The sequence below is a fragment of the Strix aluco genome, chromosome 18 (assembly GCF_031877795.1).
Source record: "Strix aluco isolate bStrAlu1 chromosome 18, bStrAlu1.hap1, whole genome shotgun sequence".
Taxonomy (NCBI): domain Eukaryota; kingdom Metazoa; phylum Chordata; class Aves; order Strigiformes; family Strigidae; genus Strix; species Strix aluco.
The window spans coordinates 2,167,723-2,188,774 of NC_133948.1; the positions used below are offsets into that span (position 1 = coordinate 2,167,723).

Here is a 21,052-nt window from a genome sequence, read left to right on the forward strand (position 1 = left end):
GGTGGGGGGTCCCTGAACACACTCCACGCGTTCACCCCATCAATGGGGCGCCCCACACAAAGACCCCCCACCCTCCCCACCATCTCACATGGTGTAGACCCCACCAGCGCTGTAAACTGGCTTCCCCAAGCCAGCCTGGGGGAAGGTGGAGCAGAAAGAGTGAAAGAAATGTGCCTGATACAGCTTTAACCACCAAAGAGCCATAACTCACTGCTCCCAATTACTCTCAGCACAACGTGGCATTTCCGCAGCGCTGAGCAGGTTTCAGCAGGTCAGCTCATTTTGGTCGTGACAGATCTAACCAGTGCAGGATTACTCCAGTCATTTGTGCAGAGCCGGTGACTGATGTGCATTACCTTCAATCCATTGCTCTTGACATATGCGTGCTGCAACTTATTAGGAAGGCAACTGGAATAATTAGGGAGATGCGAGGACAATAAGTGAAGGAGGAGCGAGCAGGGGGAGATGCTGAGAGGTGTGTGGTCGGGTTAGGCGGGGCTTGCTGGAGGGTGCTGAGCAGCGAGAGGGGGACCTGACCCACCACACAGGGGCCAAGAGGAATTTCGGAGTAGGTTGGAAACATGTGTGTGGAAAGACACACAGATCCACACAGCAACAGTCATTCAATTCCCCAGACATCTCACTCTTCCAGGAGCTAGGCTTGGTCACCGGGGCCGTTGGCATTGCAAATTCATGTTTAATATCTGAATGTAAAGCTTAACGTAAAGTTTGGTCTTCCAGAGAGCGCCGCAGCTCTTGGTTGTGGCGCAGCACATGAGCACAAACCACTTTGGTGCTGGGGTCCCTGTTGGGTGTGGGCACGAGGTGCAAGTAGGGACCCCCCAGGGTGATGCGCCCACGCTTGGGGCCAACTGGTGACCCCGCTTGCGTGGGGAAGTGAGTCGTACCCCTGCCATGCCGCCCCGACCTGTGGGGTGCACTCTGGACTGCTCCCCTGTCCCGACAGCAATCGCTTTGGGTCACTGATGACCCCCCGGGGAGCATCCCAGCAAATCCCCCAGCCATGCTCTCCAGAGCAGTGCCAACACCCAGCTCCCATGAGCTGGGAGTTGGCACTGGTCTGTCTGGGGGCAACACCTCCATCGGTCCATCCTCCCTCTCTGCTCGAGCAGCCCCAGCCCCTTGCCGGGCTCTCCCAGCACCCACCGCCGCCGTTTAGCAAGCTAAAGTCAGAACAGAAATTTTCACAGGGCTCTGCTGCAGGGTGATGCTTGAAACAAATATCTGCCCTTGATTTTCCAGCTGGTTGATCAAAAGCCTCGCGCTGGGCATGGAGCCCTCCCAGCCCCTCAACGGCAGCCATCTGCCCCACAGAGCACTGACAGCTCACCAGCGATGGGCCAGGGGCTTGTCCCGGCTGCCTCAGTACAAATCCAGCGTGTGAGGAGGGAAATGCTCCACGTGAGCATGGGAAAGAGCAGGTGGGTGTTGGTGGCAGCAACTTCAGGAAGGGTGGCCCATGCTGACCACCCCTGGGACAACTGTGGCGGTGTCAGAACATACAGGGACATCTTCAGCTGCGTGCCTGGGGTGGCTGGTCTCCCTTTCTTCATGGCACTGCTGGCTCGTGTGTCACAGGGAGCCCGGCTCTGGCTGGGAATGGCTGGAGACGTCCAGCTAAGGACCAGAGATGGACACGGCAGAGAGGAAGCCGGGCATGGCCAGGCTGGGGCCGGTGCTTGCTCCCTCCGGCTTCACCCTCCAAAAATGCTCCCGAATTTGAGGCAGGAGATGTGCCTTCGCATGAGGATGCAGACAAGTTGAAGCAGATGGGGCTGCCCTCGACCTGCACCTTGGCCTGACCCTGAGGCTCCACCAGCACGGCTGGGAGAGGGAGAAGGAGGAAGATGAGGAGGAGGAGGAGGGAGGCACAGCGCCCTGGCAAGCCAGAGCCACACATCACACTAAGCTAAACCAGCGCTGATTTTAGGAGCAGCATTCCCTCTGGAACGATTTCACATGGCAGAGCCTCCACAGCTGCCTTGTTAAGCCATCCCCTGCTTAATTACCACGGCCATTAAAATCTGCCTGCTCCTGCCAGACGGCCCGGGGAAGCAGTGGGCACTTTGGAGGGGAGCAGGGGAGCGAGGCAGGTGCTCAGCACCCGTCCCCTGAGGCTCTGCCAGCCCCACGGGCACGTCGGGCTCAGGGGATTTCTCAAGCTGGAGAATTTCTCCACACCATCCTGCTCAGGAGCTGCCGAACATCTCGTGTGGTGGCACCGCGTCCCCTCCAGCTGCCAGTTCTGCGTTGGCTCATTAACCACTGCCCACGCCGAGCCTTCCCACATGAGATTAAAAAGGGGAAAGACGATATTCCCAGACCACCTACGAGCCGCTAAAGCCAGCGATGCCCGAGCCCAGCATCCTTCCCCATCCCTCGCAGTCCCCGCCGTGGCCGGGCACCGGCAGAGGTTAATGGTGGTGGACACGTTGCATATGGCCGGGGCTGGGAGTGCTGCTTGGGGGTTTTATGGTGACCAACAGCTCGGGCTTGTGAACCATCTGGTGAGGATTCACTAAATGTCACTTTGCATTAATGGAGCCACGCAGACACACGCACCTCGGAAACACTCCTGGAGACCCCTCAGTGCAGGGGCACAACCGGGAAACACCCTTTCATCCCATTTTAGCATAAGAAAGTCCCTTAAGCACCACATGCCATTTTTCCTCCTGCTTCCAAGCCTGGACCGTGCATCTTGCCCGGAGTGAACAGGAGCACAGACCTGCTGTGGGGCTGGTGGCCGAGGAGGAGCAGCCTGGGGCGGGGGCACCAAGCCCAGCTCAGCCTGTGAAACACCCAATTTTGCACAGAGTTGGGGTTCCTGCTTCTCTCCTGCTCCATCAAGGCTCCAGGGAGCTGTGGCTCCCAGCCCGGGATGCCCGGGGAACTGCAAGTCCAGGGCAGCTCCTGAGCAAGCCCGACTTTGGGGCACAGCCTTCCTCACAGAAATCAGCCTTCACAGGCACCAGGGCTCCCCATGGGCGTGCACCCCTCACCCTGGAACTCAGGAGAGGGGATTGAGCAGAGAAGAGCCCAGCAGCATCCCAACACCTCTCCAGCAGTTCCTGTTCCCAACTCCCTTCCAAATTTCCTCGAGGGGCCGATGCTGTCCTGTACACCCAGGCACCCCGCACGCCGCTGCCACAGCTGCGCAGGGCTGGAGCGCGGAGCTGGATTGCTCCTTCTCGCCGGCCCACGTTAGTAATGACAAGAAATTGTAACGGCTTTCACAGCAGCTGAAGGCACGAGACGCTCCTTTGTCGGGGGTGGGGGGGGCTGCGGAGCCAGCGGAGAGGGGACTGGGAGGGTGTTTGGGTGAGATTTGCTGGCACTGGGTGCTCGTGGGTGCCAACGAGGGCGGCGATCAGCCGAATAACCACTGGGATGCGAAGAGCCCTGATGGGCAGCTCTCAGGCACCCAATTTCAGAGCAGGTGGGCAAGTGTGTCTGCATACAGCTGCCTTCAGGATAAATAGATGACATTTTAAAAATCAATGAGATCTACTATATTCACTTATTCTTGTTCATTAATAACAGTCCCACTCGACAATACACCCCGCAGCCCAGGCAGCGGCCAGGCAGGGATCTCCTGGCTTGAAAGGCCAAACCCCAGCCCTGCCTGCACCCACGCCTGCCTGCACTTCAGTGCCTGCCAGGCAACGGCAGCCAGCCCCTGCCTGAACACCCCAGCAATGCAAAAAACAGGCCACAAATCTGGTTTTAGAGTTCATTGGGACCAACAAAATTAGAACTGAATTTGGCCCATGGCACAGCCAAAGGATGGGATGACGAAAGGGTGCAGCCTCTCCCCAGCTGGCACCCCCAAAAGTGCCTGTCCCAGCAAGGTGCGACTCAGAGCTTGATGATGCACAAGTCGGAAAGAGTGAAAATGGAAAAAGGAAAGTGGGTTACTGGCACCTGGGCAGGGAGGAAGGAGGGGAAGGAGGGAGAAGATCTTTCTGGGAACATCCTCTGGAGCAGCGATCTCCAAAGCAGGGTGCTGTGCCTCAGGGGATGCGCAGGGCAGCCTGTTGGGGTGTGGGAAGGAAACCTCAGCGCTCGAGTAGCACAAGCATATGATTTATAAATAAATAAACACATATTTACTGGAGGTGCATGCTCAGAAATTTGTCCCTGGTAGGGGTGCACAACCAAACCAGCTCAGAGACCACTGCCCCGGTGCATGAGGTTTTCCCCGGGAGAGGCCAAGAGGAGGGACCCCCACCCAGACGCGTGTCCCCCCAGCCCTTACCTCTGTCCTCCTCCTTCTCACGGCCGCTCCTGCCCCTGAGTGCCCGGCTCCGGGTGCTGCCGTACTCTCCGGCTTTGCCCCTCTCCACCGGTTCCTTGGAGGTGCTTTTGAACCAGGGTCCATGCCGCCGTCCCCCCTCCGGCATCGTCGCCGCCGCCTTGAAGCCGTGGCTCAGCTGCATCACCCCCAGGTAGGGCAGCCCCGGCCCCTCGCCGGCCCCGGGGCTGCGCTGGCTCCCCGTCACCGTGGGCTCCCCGGTGAAGCCCGAGTGCAGGAAAACCAAACTGCCGGCTGCCAGGTAGAGAGCCAGCAGCGTGAAGAAACGCACGGGTTTTCGCCGAAAATACCGCTGGAGTTTTACCAATAATTTGGCCATAGCGTCTTCATCCCTTCCCCAGCAGCCAACGCCGCGGGGGAGCTGCTCTCCGGCCCCAGGGGTGCTCTGAGGGGGGGTTTTGCCACCCCCCGGGATAGAGGCGGCTCCTGGGATGTACTGGGGGAGCAGATGGATTCCCCAAAAGCACGGCGGGGGCTGCAGGGTGAGGCCGTGCAAAGCTATTGCCCGATCCTAAAAAGTGGGAGAGCCGGGGAAGGCAGTAGGGCGGATTTGGAGCCCCCCCCCCGCCGTGCACAGGGGGTTTCTCCAGCGCTGGCTGTCGCCGCTGTCCCCAGTTTATTCTCCTGCCGGCAAAGCCCCCCGGCCGTGCCCCGGAGACTCGGCTGATGGAAGGATCATGTTAAGGAAATCGAGGGTTTGAAGGTGATTTGAAAGCCGATCAGCTGACACAGCTCTTCTTGCTCGCCTTTCCGCTCGGCGGCACCGGCTCTCGCAAGCATCTCTCTAATGGAAACGGCACCGTCGCCCTTTCAGACAAAGAATGAAAAGTCCCTGGACGCGTCTCGGGGCCTGAAACGCTGACTGGGACCCTTTGTCTAAGGAAGCCCCATTCATCTCACTCCCAGGGCAAGAAATCTCCACCTGCAATCAAAGAGAAAGGCACACTTAGGAAAGCATCCCAGGACCTGGGGAGGATCGCAGCCCCCGCCCCAGACGCCAGGGCTCTCCTTCACCTTTCGGCCCCACAGAGGGGCAGTTCAACCCCCCGGCACGAGGATGTGGGACAGGAGGGAGATGTCAGGGTGGTGGGAGCCGTGACGGGGATGCGGGGGTGAGTCCTGACTCCTGAGCCCCACATCTCTGCCTTGTCGTGCAAGAGAGGGGCTGCAGGATGGTGCTGGGGCACGTGGCGTATTTCTGATTTCATCCGATTTCACCTGATTTCATCCGCAAGAGGATGAGCGCTGCACACATGCATCCACGTGTTCGTGTGTGCGCGCACACTCGTGCACCCACATTTCACCCCTAGATCTGAAGGTCTCTGTGCACCAGCCGGCCCCAAGCGAAGCCCCCGAGCCCTGTGAGATGGGTGGGCAGCGGGGCAAGAGGCTGCCACAAGCTGCTGCTCCCCACCCGGGCACCCTGCAATGCTGGGATGCCCCTCGCGAGCATGATGTCCCCACGTTGTCCCCAGCGTGGCTCTCCCGCAGCTGCATTTCAGCCCAATATGCCCCCAGAGAGGTTTTTACAGACATTGAGGCCGCAGCATCCTCTATTCTCCAGCTGGGACTGGAGGGCTGACCGTCCCCGTTCACACCCTGCCAGCCGGATCAACACGGAGCTGCCCCGGGAACTCCGCAACCGGGGCTACCAGGGCCATCCCTGGTGGCTCTCAGCATGGGGAGACAGCCAAGCTTTTCCCTCTGGGGGGGCATTTCTCTCCTCCAAACCCCCCAGCTATAGAGGATTCGCTCCAGTCCTGCCCGGGATAACACCATGCCAGGCTACGTGGTGGCTTCATGGTGGGAAATGCCACTGTCACCGCAGCCCACCGGCACATCAGCGGTGGTGGGGACGGCCCCGTGCCTGGGGTGTGCTGCCTGTCATGGACTCGTCTTACTTTAGGAAAGGAGACTAAAATAAATGGAAAGACAAAGTGCCATTAGTTTAATGGCCTCTATGTTCTTGCCATCTGTCTTCAGTTGATTAAATAAAAAATATTGGTGGAACATATGGCATGAATTATACATAAATATTTTAATTTGGGTTCCCAGAGTGGTTATTCAAATACCTCTGGCTCCGCCGGGTGAACTTTTGTGGAGCTCAGGGCTGGGCAGGCTGCGTGGGGCAGATCGCTGGTGGGGCCTGAGCCCCTCGGGCTCCCCTAAACAGCCCCCTCCCCGGCCACGCTTGGGGTCTACACACCCTGAGTGAAGGCTGAGTAAACTCAGAGTAGCAGCTGAGCAAGAAGACTGCTTGCTATTCAGGCTTTTGCATCTGCAGGCACCTCTGTGGCAGGACGAAGGCGTAGGCAGGACCCTGGCACACCAGGGCGGGTGGTCCAGCCCCCGCCACGGTGGGCGAGCATCCCCCAGCCCGGCGGTCCCAGGGACCTGTCGGTGCTTGGCCACTCTCCCAGGCTCCCTGGCCAGTGGCCAGCAGGGAAGGGACGCTCCGTGGGAACTCACAGCTTCCCTTCCCGTGCCGGCACAAGCTGCTGTTTGGCGCTTCAACCCACTTTCCTGGGGCTTTATATGGGCGCTGAGTACGGGGCAGTTTGGGGTGCAAACTGGTCGCCAGTGTCCCCACTGCCACCCGCCCTCCTCCCTGCCTGAGCTTGGTCCTGCCGGGCTATGGCAAGGAAGCATGGCATATAAAGAAGGGGCTTAAATTACTATCATTAAGCCATCTGGAGCTCATCCTTCTCCATCATGAACTGCGGAGTCGCAGGTCAATTACTGCACATTTGCATATATTCCATTAATGCTTCTGCTAATTGTCTGGAGGAGATAATGTGCTCGGCTTACGGCTCCCTCGCTGGCTATGGCTTACAAACAGCGAGCGTGGCAAACAGAGCCGACACCAGTGCTCCCAGTATGAGCAGGGGCTTGGGACATCGTGGGGGGGGGGGGTGACTGGGGGGGCCTCACCCTGCTGATAGCCATCCAGGATGGGGGATGCTGGCCGCGCCCCGCAACGCTGCTCTGTGCACCCCACCAGCCCTCCCTGTCTTGGAAGGTGGGACCCCACGGGTCCTCAACCCCCCCCGCAGCCTGCAACAGCAAGTGTCCCCCAGGGGTTGCATCCTGCCCCCCCGCTGCCTGCACCCCTGTGCTGCTCCTGCCAGGGCTGCGGGTCAGAAGCAGAGCTGGTGCCAGCCCAGCCTGCGGCACGGCTAGAGAACAGCAGTGACACACTTTACCAGCCAAACTACCGAAGCTAACGGGGACGTTAACCAGCCCGCGCGGTGCAGCGGGCAGCAGCAAAATTCAGCTTTTCCAAGAATGATCCCCCCATGGCTGGAAATCTCCCCATGGCTGGCAGCGCTGGGGCTGGGCCATCCTTCCTGCTCCCCCAGACCCCATTGGCACCCAGAGCCACAGCCGAGGGGGGATCCTTTCCACAAGCAGGCAGGGGGGCTGGTTCGTCGCCTACTTCCATCACCACACTCCTGCCAAGAGCCAAAACCCTCGTGCCGGCAGCGGGATGCCTGGCCGAGCATCACTCCACACCCAACCCACCTCCCTCTGCGGCGGCAGCGGCACCGAGGCCGGCAGGGAGCAGGCAAGCTCTGCCCGCAGGTTTGGGGCTCTGTGATTACTTGTTGCAGGGCCAAGAAAATCCTCATTAATTTGCAAGGTTTATCTTGCCCCCCCCGGTGCACGGGGAGGTGGGTGCGGGTCCCGAGGGGGCTCCGCCGAGCAGCGTGAGCATCTCTGCGACCGCTCGTGACCGGGATGAATGAAACGCTGATAAATTATACATTTGGGTCTTGTCTCCAAATTGCTCTGCAATTATTGAGCACCAAGGTTCAGTTGCCTTCAAGCACCACCTCACATCTGACCACAGCAAAACACGCTGAAGGGCTCACGTGGTTCCCCCAGCACAGGAGAACAATCAGCCCATTAAAAACAGCAAATTAATGAACACAAGAGTTCCATTAGGAGGAGAAGGCGACCGAACTATCCAATTTCATCACATCATTAGCATTTCTTATCAGAGGGACAGGGAAAGAATAGGGCTTTAAAATACAGAGGGATGGGATGGAGTCTAATGACCACAACAGGGCAACGTGCCCGGGGGCCCCTGTCCCGCCGGAGGGACGCTGTGGGCACCAACTTCGGTCCCATGGGGGAGAGGATGATCCTGCACCCGCCTGAGCACCCTTGGGTGCCCAGCACAGCTTCCCCGCAAAAGGCCTCTGCCGAGGTCTGGAAATGCGGCGGCGTGCAGGACCCCGTGCTTGGTGTGAAAGATCCAGTGCTTGGCGTGCTCCTGGGACCTCCTGTCACTCCAAAGCCACCCCCACTTTGATGCAGGGACCACGTGCCTTCTCACAGAATCATTCAGGTTGGAAAAGACCCTCGGGATCATCGAGTCCAACCCTCAGCCCAACTCTACAAAGTTCTCCCCTACACCACATCCCCCAACAGCTCATCCAAACGACCCTTAAACACACCCAGGGATGGCGACTCCACCCCCTCCCTGGGCAGCCTATTCCACCCTCTGACCACTCTTTCTGGGAAACATTTTTTCCTAATGTCCAGTCTGAACCTCCCCTGGTGCAGTTTAAAGCCGTTCCCTCTTGTTCTGTCACTAATCACCTGTGAGAAGAGACCAGCACCAACCTCTCTACAATGTCCTTTCAGGGAGCTGTAGAGAGTGATGAGGTCTCCGCTCAGCCTCCTCCTCCTCACACTGAACAGTCCCAGCTCCTTCAATCTCTCCTCACAGGATTTATTCTCCAGGCTCTTCCCCAGCTCGTTGCCCTCCTCTGCACTCGCTCCAGCATCTCGATATCTCTCTCGTATTGAGGTGCCCCAAACTGGACACAACACTCCAGGTGTGGCCTCACCAGTGCAGAGCACAGGGGGACTATCACCTCCCTGCCTCTGCTGGTCACACTATTTCTAACACAAGCCAGGATGCTGTTGGCTTTCTTGGCCACCTGGGCACACTGTCGGCTCATGTTCAGCTTTTATCAACTAGAACCCCCAGATCCTTTTCTTCCAGAGGAAGCCCCGTGTCCCTCCATCCCCACCCTCGGCTCCGCAGGGTGACTGCTGCCACCGCAAAGCAGCTCCTGCAGCTTCACACCCTCAAGCCTTCCTGGTGCAGGCGACGGCACCAACCAGTGACACCAGCATGAACACCCAGGGCACTGGGCACCCTTGGGGGTTGCATCCCTCGAGCCTTTCAGCCTCCATCCCCAGGAGCAAACTGCGGTGGGAGCTGGGCATGGCTGTCTGGGCAACTCCCAGGTAAACTTGCCACCTTCCTCTTCAGCCCCCCAAACCCCTTACTCACTCTTTAAAACAGAAGCAGCAAATCAATGTAAACACCAGTACTGCTGGGAACGAAACTGAGTAAACTGGGATGTTGAAAATCGAGGTTTCCGTCACAGCAGGGCACGTCTGGACTGTCTGAAGCATCTTCCCCGAGCACCCAGCACCCACCGGCTGCCTCCTCCAGGGGCAAGCTGAGCGCACCCAGCAGTCAGCTGCCTTTAAGTCGAAGGAAAGTTTATTTATTCAGCTGCTCCCTGCCTTGATTTTGCCGAGAAACATGTTTGTGCATCCCCTCCTCTGGGAAGGGTGTGGTGGAAAGGTCGGTGTGCGCTTAGAAAGAGCTGACTTGGCGCTTTTTGGATGTCACAGCGAGCGGTGGCTGCTCTGTCCCTGCCCGGGGAAGCAGCTCGCCCCAGGGACCTGCGTGGGGCAGGCATGTGCTTCCCTGCGGAGCTTTTAAATCCCTTCCATAGGCCAAACCACCAAGACATGCAAAGGAAAAACCTCTCATTTGGGATTTATTGGCCTGATTTGTAAATCCAGAGCAGGACTTGCCCATTGGCTGATAGATTTTTGTGCAGGGTTTCCAAGCGTGTTGCAGGGTTTGTAAATCTTCCTCCTGGCTGGGAATCGATGGAGGGGTTTAGACTGAAATTAGGCGGCTGACTTTCTCGCTTATGGGCAAAAACTGATTTTTAAATATTCTGGAGAAGATTTATCGACAGTCTCAGCACTTGCCCAGGGCGAGGGGAAGCCGCAGCCACAAGCCCAGCTGGGCACAAGGCACCGACCTCAGGAAGTATCACAGATCCTTTTGTCCGGAGGGACGAGTCTGCCCCAGACTAATTGATTAATGTCTGTAAAAGGCCTCGAGAGCCACAGAAACGGGGCCGTGCTAATTGCACAGCCTCCTATTAGCGCTCCCTCCACTCTCCAGAGGATGAAAACCCTCCGAGGGCCAAGTTATAAATAAATCCCATGGCGATGGGCTGGATCCTGCTCTGGGTTATTTCGATGCACCAAGAATGACCGGCCAGTGCTACGCAGAGAAGCCCAGGGGCTGCAGCGTGTCCCAGAAGGGCTATTTTATTTAACCAAGCTGATTTAAGCAACCTTAACCCCATTTTTATATCTTACATTTGCTGTTGAGCTACCCAGCACTCCAAATTCCCACAAACACCCTAGCCCCCTGCCCAGGGGATGCTTGTCCCCCTTCAGACCCCGCAGCCATCAGACTGAAACAAATCCAAGCCAGGGTGCAGGAGGGTCATCCAGCCCCTGAAAGCAAAGAAATGCAGTTGCCTTCAGGCCACTGATTTCCAAATAATCCCACCTCTGCAGCATGCAGAAGCTTGTGGGGCTCCGCTCGCTTCCACTCACTTACCGTGTATTTTGCTTTACAATGGCCCAAACGGAGCCAAAAAGGGGTTTTTTTTGCCTGGCACTCTGTTCTTCCACATGCAACTACATCAAAGCCCCTTCCAGCCTCCTGTAGGATGAATTCCCCTTGCAAGTGTGAAAGTGGCTCATAAAGAAAAATGTTTCAAGCCACGAATCATTTAAAAAACACACGCCACGATGCCGAAGGCAGAGAAGGAAATAGCTGTGTATTCTGGAGATTCCAGCAGGCGGAGGATACCGGGGAATCCGTGGGGTGATTTAAATGAGCTGGCACAACAGAGATGCTCCAGCCGTTGTACCCAGTATCCCCATCCCAGCTGCTGAAATGCACCCTATATTACAGCATTATTATTATTTTAATTAATCTGCAACAACCCCAAGCCCGTGTTTATCTGACTCTCACCGTCAGCCTTATCCCATCTGCCAGTACCCGGGTTTCCTCTGGCCGGGCCAGAGCGTGTCTGTGGAAGGAGCGGGGAGCTCCCTCATTAGCTGCCGTGGCTAATTGCACTGGAGAGCCAGGCACAGGGTGGGCGCTGGGGAGTGGGCAGGATCCCTCTGTGCTTTCAGCAATAGAAACTAATAACCCAGCTGAACCCTCTCCTGCTGCATCCCCGAACATCCCTCCCGGAGCATCCCTGCTGCCGGCGGCAGCCCCATCCCCATGTGCAGTGCTGAGAAACCTCTATTTCCCCATTATTTCCACATTTTTCCTTGCAAGGCCAGAGCAGGAGCTCCATTTGGATGTGAACAGTGTCAGGCCTGTATCGGTGGTGACATACGGCGGTATTTGGGACAGGTGACCCCGGGGAGGTCGGTGACACCAAGGGATGCGCCCCGGACTGCCACAGGGTCTGCGCTCCCTCTCCCCCTTCTTGCCATCCTCGCCCGTGGCACCCTTTCGACAATTAAGCCCTGTGAAAAAGGTGATTTAACCTCATTCAGATGACACTGTGTGTCTGTAAATGGGCTTAACCTAATGAGTTTTAATACGTATTATGTTCTGGGTATTTTATGCCCAGTCTGCAAAATCCAGTTATGGTTTTCAATAAGACTTACTGAGCTGAGACGTGCACTGGAGTGGCTGTGCGCTCACACGGGGCTGCTCCGAACCGGGCAAAGAGGAGGAGGAGAAGGGCAGAAGGAAGGCAGGGGATGTCCCCCAGAGAGACACAGCTGGATCCCAGCCAGCTGCTGGCTCAGCAAAGCCACCCCCCCAGACCAAGCGCTGCCTGCAGCTGCCTCCAGCAGCCGGGGAGGACGAGGCTGAAGGTACAAGGGCTGGCCTCTTCCAGATGCGATGCCAGGGAGAGCACCGCCGGCTGCACTGCAGCAACCACAACCAGGCACTGTCCTGCAGCGGGGAAAGCAGCGGGCAGCCGGCCCCCGGGGGGGTGCACAGCCCCCCATACCCGTCTGGCTCTGGAGGAGGCACAGCTCAACATCCCCAAAGCCTTCAGCTGCTCCTGCACTGGCTGGGCCCTACCCTGGTACAGGCGGAGGGGACAGCGCGGGCAGAGCCCGGGGACACCTGCACCATCCCCACCGCGGTGGCAAAGCAACCCCAAACTACCGCCACCACCACATCCAGAGCCTGCGGGCTCCTTCTTTCAGAGAAGGCCACCTGCTGCTCTTGTTCTCAATGATGAGGGACAAACCCCACAGCCTGGTTTTATCCTGAGGTTTCGAGCACCGGAGCCAGTCCCGGCCCCTGGATTCACGGGAGGTGACAAGACCCAGGTGCCATGCGCCGCAGGGAGATCCCCAGGGGAAAACTAAACACACCCCACCAGCAGCACCTACGGGACCACCCCCTCCTGGTACCTATAGCAGCATAAATCCCATAGAGACCCTGATGGGGTCCATGGGGGCCACCACTTGGGAGCTGGGAGGTGTGACCCCCCAGGAGGGGTGGCTCAGCCCCACGGAAACATCTTCCATGGGTATTACGGAAGAGCCCGGCACGTTCAGTCCACAATTAATCCTCATGCGCCTCCCAGGCAGGTAAGAGCCAAAACTAATTTGCCTGTAAAGCCCACGCTCAGCTCCTGTAGCCACGGAGACTTCATTCAGCCCTCAGTAATCTGGGATTATACACGGCGCTGGGGCAATTAAGAAAAACAGTTTTTCAAGCAGCAGACAATGCCTTCTGCAGCCTATTTAAATTAATATAGTGAGAAAGGTGATTTCTTGCAGCCCTTGGTTTAAAGCCTCCTCTCCCGGGGGGGCTGATTTCTTTCTTTTCCTGCACACCCAGCAGCAGTGCATCCTGCTGCACGCGGGAGACAGAGGCCCAGTTTGGGAAGAGATCTGCCTTTCCTGGGAAAGCTGCAGGCTCAGGAGGGACCAGGGTTACCCTGAGCCAGGGGGACAGACCCGGCTGGGAGCGGGTGAGCGGGGCAGGGGACAGTGACTGCCCCTGCTTGTTCCCGTGGGATGGAGGCGTCACACAGCAGCCATCTCCCCCCAGCCCCCCTGGCAACGCTACCGGACCCCTGCACACGGCAGAAAACCCAGCACATCCCAGGCTTTTTCTTGGAGAGCTTCCTGAAAAAGCCCAGCTGAGAGGGAAACCCCTAGACCCACCTCAGGGGCAACGTCCCCCGCAGCTCGGGAGGAGCAGTGGGCACTGCCCAGGGGTCACTGCAACTCCACAGCTCTGCAAATGATGTATCCCTTGGGGTCCCCCCACATTGTCCCCCTGATCCCAGAGATCCCCATCCCACCTGGGGCAATGGAGCAGCGCTGAGTGATGTCCCCCTGCCCCATGCTCATCCCCCCATCCCAGGCTGAGCTCTTGGCTCCAGAGGGACATCGCGAAGGAGTTACCAAAGCACAGAGATTTCTATCCCGGAGCAGAGCCAGCTCCCTGCACAGCTTGGGGGGATTGAGGACTTGGGGGGAGGTCAAAGCCTTCCTGGGGTCTGCTGGTCAGCAGGGACCGAGCTGGGAGAGATGCTGAACCCCCAGGAAGGCTGTAACCCCCCATGGGGCAAAGCTGGGAGAAGAGGATCCCGCCTCAGTCCTGGAAAGCGTGAATTTGGGTGGGAGGCTGGAGGGCTGGGGGGTGGCCTTGGGGACCCAGCCCAGCCTTGTGTGGGGGACACGGTGCTGGGCAGAGGTTTGGCTCCAACATGAGGCTGCAGCGAGCATGAAAGGGAAATAGCGGCAAAGGAAACCTCAGAGCACGGTGCAGCTGGAAGCCGGGGAGGGGGTAACCCCGTCCCAGGCTAGCTGGAGCCCATGGGCTAGTGGCCAGGGTGAGAGTGAGAGCAGCTCGCTGGGGCGCTGTGGGGCTGGTGGCACCCCCATCTGCTGCCAGAGCTGGGGGAAAAGACCCCCCAGGAAGGACGAGGCTTCTTTTGTCTCTAGGAGAGGAAAAGCGGCCGCACGCTCAGGCTGGGCTGCGAGGGGACGAGAGCATCAGGGACCCTAAAGCCAGGGGGGAGATTTGGGCAGGGGTGAGCCAGGCACCTGTACCCTGGGCTCTGGGAAAGCCACCCAAACCCCAAGCAAAACCTCCTGGGGCGCACACCGCTCCCCCCAGCCAGGCCCACGCAACCCCCTCCTCTCACGGGCATGCAAGAAATTAATAATAACCGCTAACGAACCCCAGCTCGGAGGAGGAGCCCCTCGTGCTTAGTGATGCCGGGGACCAGCCGGCACTCATCATCCAGCCAGGCCAGCAGATTCCTGAGCCCAGGGAAGGGGCAGCCACTGTAAAGGATAACTCGGGGCAAATCCCCGGAGAGGGGAAGGTTACGGCCCTCGCAGGGTGGGAGGGTGCAGGTGGGCCAGGGCCAGGCTGGGTGGTAGCACCCCAAGGCCGAGGGCTTGGTCCCCGCTGCCGGATTGGGCTTCCCCGCTCCGGATTGCCAAGAAACTTTATTTAATCCTGCTGTCACGGAAGAAATGTTTTCTAATGCTCAGCTCAAGGTAACCTTCACGCCGTTCTCCAACTGCCTCTGCTTTTCCTGCAGATGTTTTGTTTGTTTTTTTTTTTAACTTTATATTAAAATATTCCAATAAGTTGTCAGCGTGGAGATCGAAAGAAGAAAACAAACAGGGGAGGGCTCTTTGGAAGGATTGCCATCTCTCCCCATTTCCCTTGCTGAGATGCTCCTGCACAAAGTCTCGGGAGGAGGAAGAGGAGGAGGAGGAGAAGGAGGAGGAGGAGGAGGAGGAGGAGGAGGAGGAGGAAGAGCTCTCTCCCCGCCTGTCTCCCGCTCCTCTCCGAAGCCAGAAACCCTTTCGCAAGCAGCACGATACCGAGCGAAAAATCTCTGCCAAGGCGAGAATTATTAACAAAATTCCTGCAAAGCATCCTTAACCCGCGGGGCGCCGGCAGGCTCTCCCGCCTCCTCCCCAACTTCCCCGCACACCGCCCCCCCGAGCCGCCCCCCCCACCCCTCGCCCGGCGCCCCCTCCCCTTATAAAGATTATTTTAAATCTTTATCCCCCCCCCCCCCCCGTTTTTAACCCGTCCCCCCCCGCCCGCAGAGCGGTTGCCCCCCCCTTCCCCCCAACTTCCCGGCGCAGCCCCCCGCCGCCTCCTACCCGCACCGGGCGCTCTCCCCGGCCGCCGCCGCCGCCGCTCCATCCGCCGGCCGCCCCCGGGAGCGGCGGGGGGGGGGTGTGGGGGTGTGGGGGGGTGGAACCGGGGAGGGGGGGTGGTGGTAGGGTGGGAGGGGGGTGTCCGCCGGTCGCTCACTGCGGCTCGGCCCCCGCCGGCCCTGCCCCGCCGCCGGGGCTCGGCTCATACCGGCCGGGGCTGGGGGGGCGGCGGGGGGGGAGCGGCCCGGCGCGGCGGCTGCCGCTCGGTTCTGCCCGGGGCCGCTCCCGGGCGCCGTTACTTAACGGCTCCATCCAGCTCCGCTGCGGCTCCGCTCCCTCCGCCGGCCTGCAGCGCTGCCTGCGCTTAACCCCTTCCCTCCCGGCCCCGCGCCGCCGCCCGCCTCGCCGCTTCAAGATTTTTATTATTTGATTTTTTTTTTTTTTTTTTCTCGTATTTAGGAACGAGGTTGGTGACGGATAAACGGCTCCCGGTCAGCCCCTGCCCCGCCCGTGTAGCTCAAGGACAAGGGGTGCTGAGGGTGTGTGTGTGTTTGTGTGTGTGTGTCCATCCCACATCCCACCACATGCCCCCCCCCCAACCCCGGGGACCCGGCCCCAGCGCTGCCCCGAGCCCCGGCACTCGGGTCCAGCCAGAGATTTAGTGGGCCAGCAAGAAAAAAATAAAAGTATTATCTATTTATTATATATAAATATAATTATAAACAATACCATATATTGATATAGAATAATAAATAATGTATAGATAGAATTATTAATAATACTGCGTATTGATATACAATAAAAAATATATAAGTATATATAAATATATAAATAATGTATAAATATAATTGTGCAAAGATATATAAAAATATAATTATATAAAGATATCTATGTAAAAAATAAAACCAATATATTTATACATATTTGTATCAGATCACCGAAAAATGAATTTGAAAACTTCCTGACTCCAGGAGTAGGAAAAATGACAATTGTGAAGTGATTAAGGTGAGAGGGGTCCCCCCCACACCCTTTGTTGGCATTTGGGGGGGATTTTTAAGGTGTGCTGGGGGCAGCGGGAAGCCCCATCGCCTGCCCGGCTGCCTCCCGCTCCCCCCCGCACGCCAGGCCGCAGCACACACCGAGTCCCTCCGGGTCAGGAGATAATTAAAAAAGGATCTAGAGAAAATCCCGCTGTCTTCACGGGCTTAAGGCAACAACCCTCCGTGGGCACGGACTCTCCTCCCGCAAGCACCTCTGCTGCAGGCAGGGGTACGGGCTCAGGGGGTGGCATTTTTCTGGGTGCCCCCGGTGGCGCGGGGGGACCCCGAGCGATTTGCCCGCAGTGGCTGCGATTTGCTGGGGTCTGTGGATCCCAATGTCCCGCCGGCAGCCCCCCGCTCCCGGAGTGGGGAGGCTGGGAATTTCAGGAAGGCAGCGGCTGAGGGGGGGGATGGATCCTGCTGCTGTCCCCGCCGAGGCAAACTGCGGCCTCGGCTGGGTCCACGCTGGCTTCGAGAGCATCCATGTGCGAGGGAGCCATCCCGAACCGCCCCAGGCAGGCGCAGGCAGGCGCAGGCAGGCGCAGGCAGGCACATGGACCACGGAGGCTTGTTTCCATAGGAAACCAGGCTGGCGAGTGCTGCCTCAGCTCCAGGCTGGGGGCTGAAGAGCTCTTTGTACTATTTTTATCCTCCCCGTACTCGGTTTCTTGGGTTTGGCCATGCAAACACCCCCGGCAACGCTCCCTCCCTGCTGGGGGGGACTGGGGGGGGGGTCAAGACCTGCCATGGCTGGGGTCAGCAGCAGCAGCCACGCAGTCCCCTGCCCAGAGACCCCCACGCTGGGTCGGTGAGTCCCACCACCCAAGGGCTTTCCCTGCTTCCAAATGGTCCCGTTTTCCCCACAAACCCAGCAATTCTGTCTTGCATTTTGTAAAACCAGAGATGTCTCCTCCACAGCTCCCCAGAGGGGTGTTCACAAATATTCCAGATCTCCCAGTGGGATGCACGGTGCCTTCCCCCTGGACGAGAGTCCATCAGAACAAAGTTTGCTTCCTGCAAATACCTTGTTGGCTTTTCTTTACACCCTCTCCTGCACCATGGGCTGGAATATGCACAGAGGGTGTATATATACACGGAGGGTGCTGCAGGCAGGCAAGGGGCAGCGGCAGGGGAAGCTGCTGAGCAATGCCAACACATGCCAGGGGGATTTTGCAGAGCCCACAGGCCAGAGGAACAAGAATTTGGCTAGCTCTGGCACGTGAGCCGCTCAACAGCCATTTTGATGCGTGCGAGGCAAGATTTAGAGTCATTGGTTTACAATAGCACTCACAAAAACAACTTTCAAAGACTGTTTTATTTTGCTTTTTCTGGGCTAGGCTTGTCCCAAGAGCAATCAGGGATCGTCCTGAAACATCAAATATATTTTCCTTTTTGGCCACGACGTAAATGAAGCCGCTCCAAATAGTGCTCAGCAGCCTGAACGGCTCCCGGCGATGCTGCACCAGAAGGACCCAGTTCTACAGGGCTTTAAGGGTGTTTTTTTCACCGCAAAGACCTCGAGGTTATTGCCAGGGGACTTTTGACATTGGCCTTAAGTGTCCCCAAGTACATCAAATAAATCCCTACGTCAGGGACAGTGGGTTTTGAGCCAAAAGTGACTGCTGAGGTTTCTGCAGACAGCTTTATCCGGGGGAGCGGAGCCCACGGCGCTCTGTGCCCTGGCACCGGGGTGACTTTCACTGCGTAAGGGCTCGGGGTGAACGCCGGGTCCCCGCTGCCGTGGGGACGCTGCAGCAGCCATCCCCTCCTCCCCGCCAAGGCAGCAGGCTGCAGCCCTCATTTATGGGTCTTTTCAGAAACTTCTAATTACCCAGACTGTCTCAAGAGGAAAAAAAGAGGATGCGGTGCATTATAATAGTAAAAAAAGCTGCATGAAATCTCATTTTGAGGATTATGAAGTGCCAGCACAAAAAAGCTGTAAACAGGATGTCTGAAAAGATCTTAAGCGTAAAGGTCAGAATCTACAATTTAAATGGGTTGCTTGTTGCTTTCTCGCTCTGTGCCACTAATGAGCCGGGATGTAGAAAAACAAGTTTGGTTTTGAAGCCACATTTTGGTCCTTTTGTGATTTGACGTGTCAACTTTTTAGCAGCAAATTTTTTACCCGGGGAGGGCGGAGGGGGGTGCAGGGCTGCAGCTGAAAGGGGTTTCTCTCCCCCTGGTCCCCGGCATCCCCATGGCAGCAGTGGGAGGAGACAGGGATGCTCCAGCCTTTGCGGGTGGGTGATGCTGCAGCAGCATCCCAGCCCCTGGGCCATGGCACCAGGCTCTGCCTTCCTCCTGAGGATGAGGCTGGTGCTTGCAGACGTTACTAAGGTGGTGGCATCCAAAGAAGGGCAGGATAAGGAGCCTCATTTGAGTCATTTACTTATTTATAACTTTGCTGAGTCCCCAATGTGCTTCTCCGGGGGCTCCCACCTCCCAGGGAGTGGAAAATGTGCCCACAGTCCCGGCTTTCCCGGGGGTTTCAGTGCCTGGGGGAGCTGGGCCGGGTTATCGGGGAGCAGCTGATTAAAAGTCAATAATTCAGCAAATCTCGTGCTCTCAGTGCTTGTCTCTGCTTTGACCAACCTGCGCAATGTGGGGCAGAAAACAGGGAGCACCTAGAAATAATGAATGCTGCAAACTAATGAGCTTCTGCGGGCTATGCGATGCCTTTCCTCCTCTTCTTTTTCATTACAGTTTCTGTCATTACAACTTTGGCAGGAGCAAGCTGAAGTAGCTGGAATGGGGGCAAGGCAGGATTGCCCCAGTGGTTTTTAACTGCTTGCAGGGGGGAGTTTTGGGGTCTGCGAGGTGTTGGAGGCAGGAGGTGTGTGTGAGCTACAGCGCCCCAAGCATCACTCACATCCCCAGCACCATCCTGGGCACTGGAAAGCAGGGGCCAACCCTTGGCAGGTGGGGGGGAATATTGTGAAGCAGCTCTTCTTGGCACGGGAAATCATGCAGCGTGACCCCCTCCAGCAGGCACCAGATGCTCGAGAGTCCTCCCCAATGCCAGCATCTCCCCAGCCCCCCTGGGGAAGCAGCTGTGTGGCCACCATCCCCTGGGACCAACATGAACATCTCCTGCATCTCCCAGTAACCATCCCCTGAGGACTCACACCTCTCTTGCCCTGATTTTTCTTAATTAACTCATTAGGATGCCAGCGACAGTGATGCGAGTCTCCTGGGAGGGACCTGCTCTCCCGGTGTAGGCAGCGCGGGCAGCGACTGCTGCCTGAGACCTGCTGCCTGCAAGCTCAAGAAATACCCCGTGGCTGCAAATTGAGGGGGTCATTTTAGGGTAAGAGAAGGGAAAAAAAAAAGAAGAGGGATGTTGTAATGCTGAAACAGGCTTCTGCGGTTGCTTGCCAGAGCCGCAGGGCCGGGAGGATGGACGCGGGCCTCTGGTGTCTTGGTGTTGTTTTTGTGATTATTTGGAGTGGGGGGGAATTAATAATAAAAAAAACAACAAACAAGAAAGAGGCAACCATGTGGATTAAATCTGGAAGGAAGTGGATTAAGAGATTGAAGGGAAAAGAAGTGCAGAGAATGTAGATGGAGAGGATATTTCCCCTTTCAGCCATTCTGCCTTCAGAAAAAGGGGGGGAAAAAGATTTTGATAAACTCTTTTAAAAATTCATGAGGTTTCCATTTCTCTGTTTATTTATTTGTTTCCCAGCATAAACTCCTGAAATACAACATCTCATTTGTCAGCAGGTCCCAGGGGAGCAGGGCATAAATCAGATTGCCCTACTAATAAATTATAAAAAGCTAACACTCTGCAAACTGGGCTGCCATGCTGGCCCGGGGCAGGAGGGGACATTTTGGGGTAGTAGGGGATGGTTTGGGGCAGGAGGGGATAGTTCGGGGCAGGAGGGGACATTTAGGGGCAAGAGGGGATGGTTTGGGGTAGGAGGGGATGATCGGAGCAGGAGGGGATGGTTTGGAGCAGGAGAAGATGGATCAGGGCAGAAGGGGATGGTTTGGGGCAGGAGGGGACAGATCAGAGCAGGAGGGGACATTTTGGGGTGGGGGGCATGGCTCAGGGCACATGCAGGAGGGTGGGCAGCAGCTCTGCATTGCGGGGCTCTGCAGATGATGTATTTCTGGCTGGATCCAGCCATGGCCCCCCCCATGCAAAAGCAAAGGGGCCCGACAGCCTCACAGCCCCGGGAGGACTTAACAGGGTGACATGGGTGGGAGGTGGGGGGGCTGCACCCATGGGGATTCGGGCTCTCCTGCTGTGTGTGGTGGGGGGGAGGAATGGGAGCAGACATCAGTCCCCCCCATCTGCATTTGGGGAGAGGCTCAGCTCACACACCCCATGGGGAAACCCCTGAGAGGGTTCCCACAGGGCAGCACCATCCCCGCACAGCCCAACCCCGAAGCATCCTCAGTGAGATCCATTTGCCCCCTAAATGCAAAGCAA

At 57.5% G+C, this 21,052-nt stretch overlaps 1 protein-coding gene across 1 annotated transcript in view; it reads right to left on the minus strand.

The window, feature by feature from the left end:
• The window catches only part of WSCD2 (WSC domain containing 2), a 30,317-nt gene extending 14,033 nt beyond the window's left edge, over window positions 1–16,284 (minus strand). Inside the window, exons 1-2 of the mRNA XM_074844396.1 lie at window positions 15,581–16,284; window positions 4,277–5,255 (exon numbers count right to left, since the gene is read on the minus strand). Of these exons, the coding sequence (XP_074700497.1) occupies window positions 4,277–4,652 (376 nt within the window). The 5' untranslated portion in view covers window positions 4,653–5,255; window positions 15,581–16,284. The remainder of the gene's footprint in view (window positions 1–4,276; window positions 5,256–15,580) is intronic.
• Window positions 16,285–21,052: the final 4,768 nt, after the last annotated feature.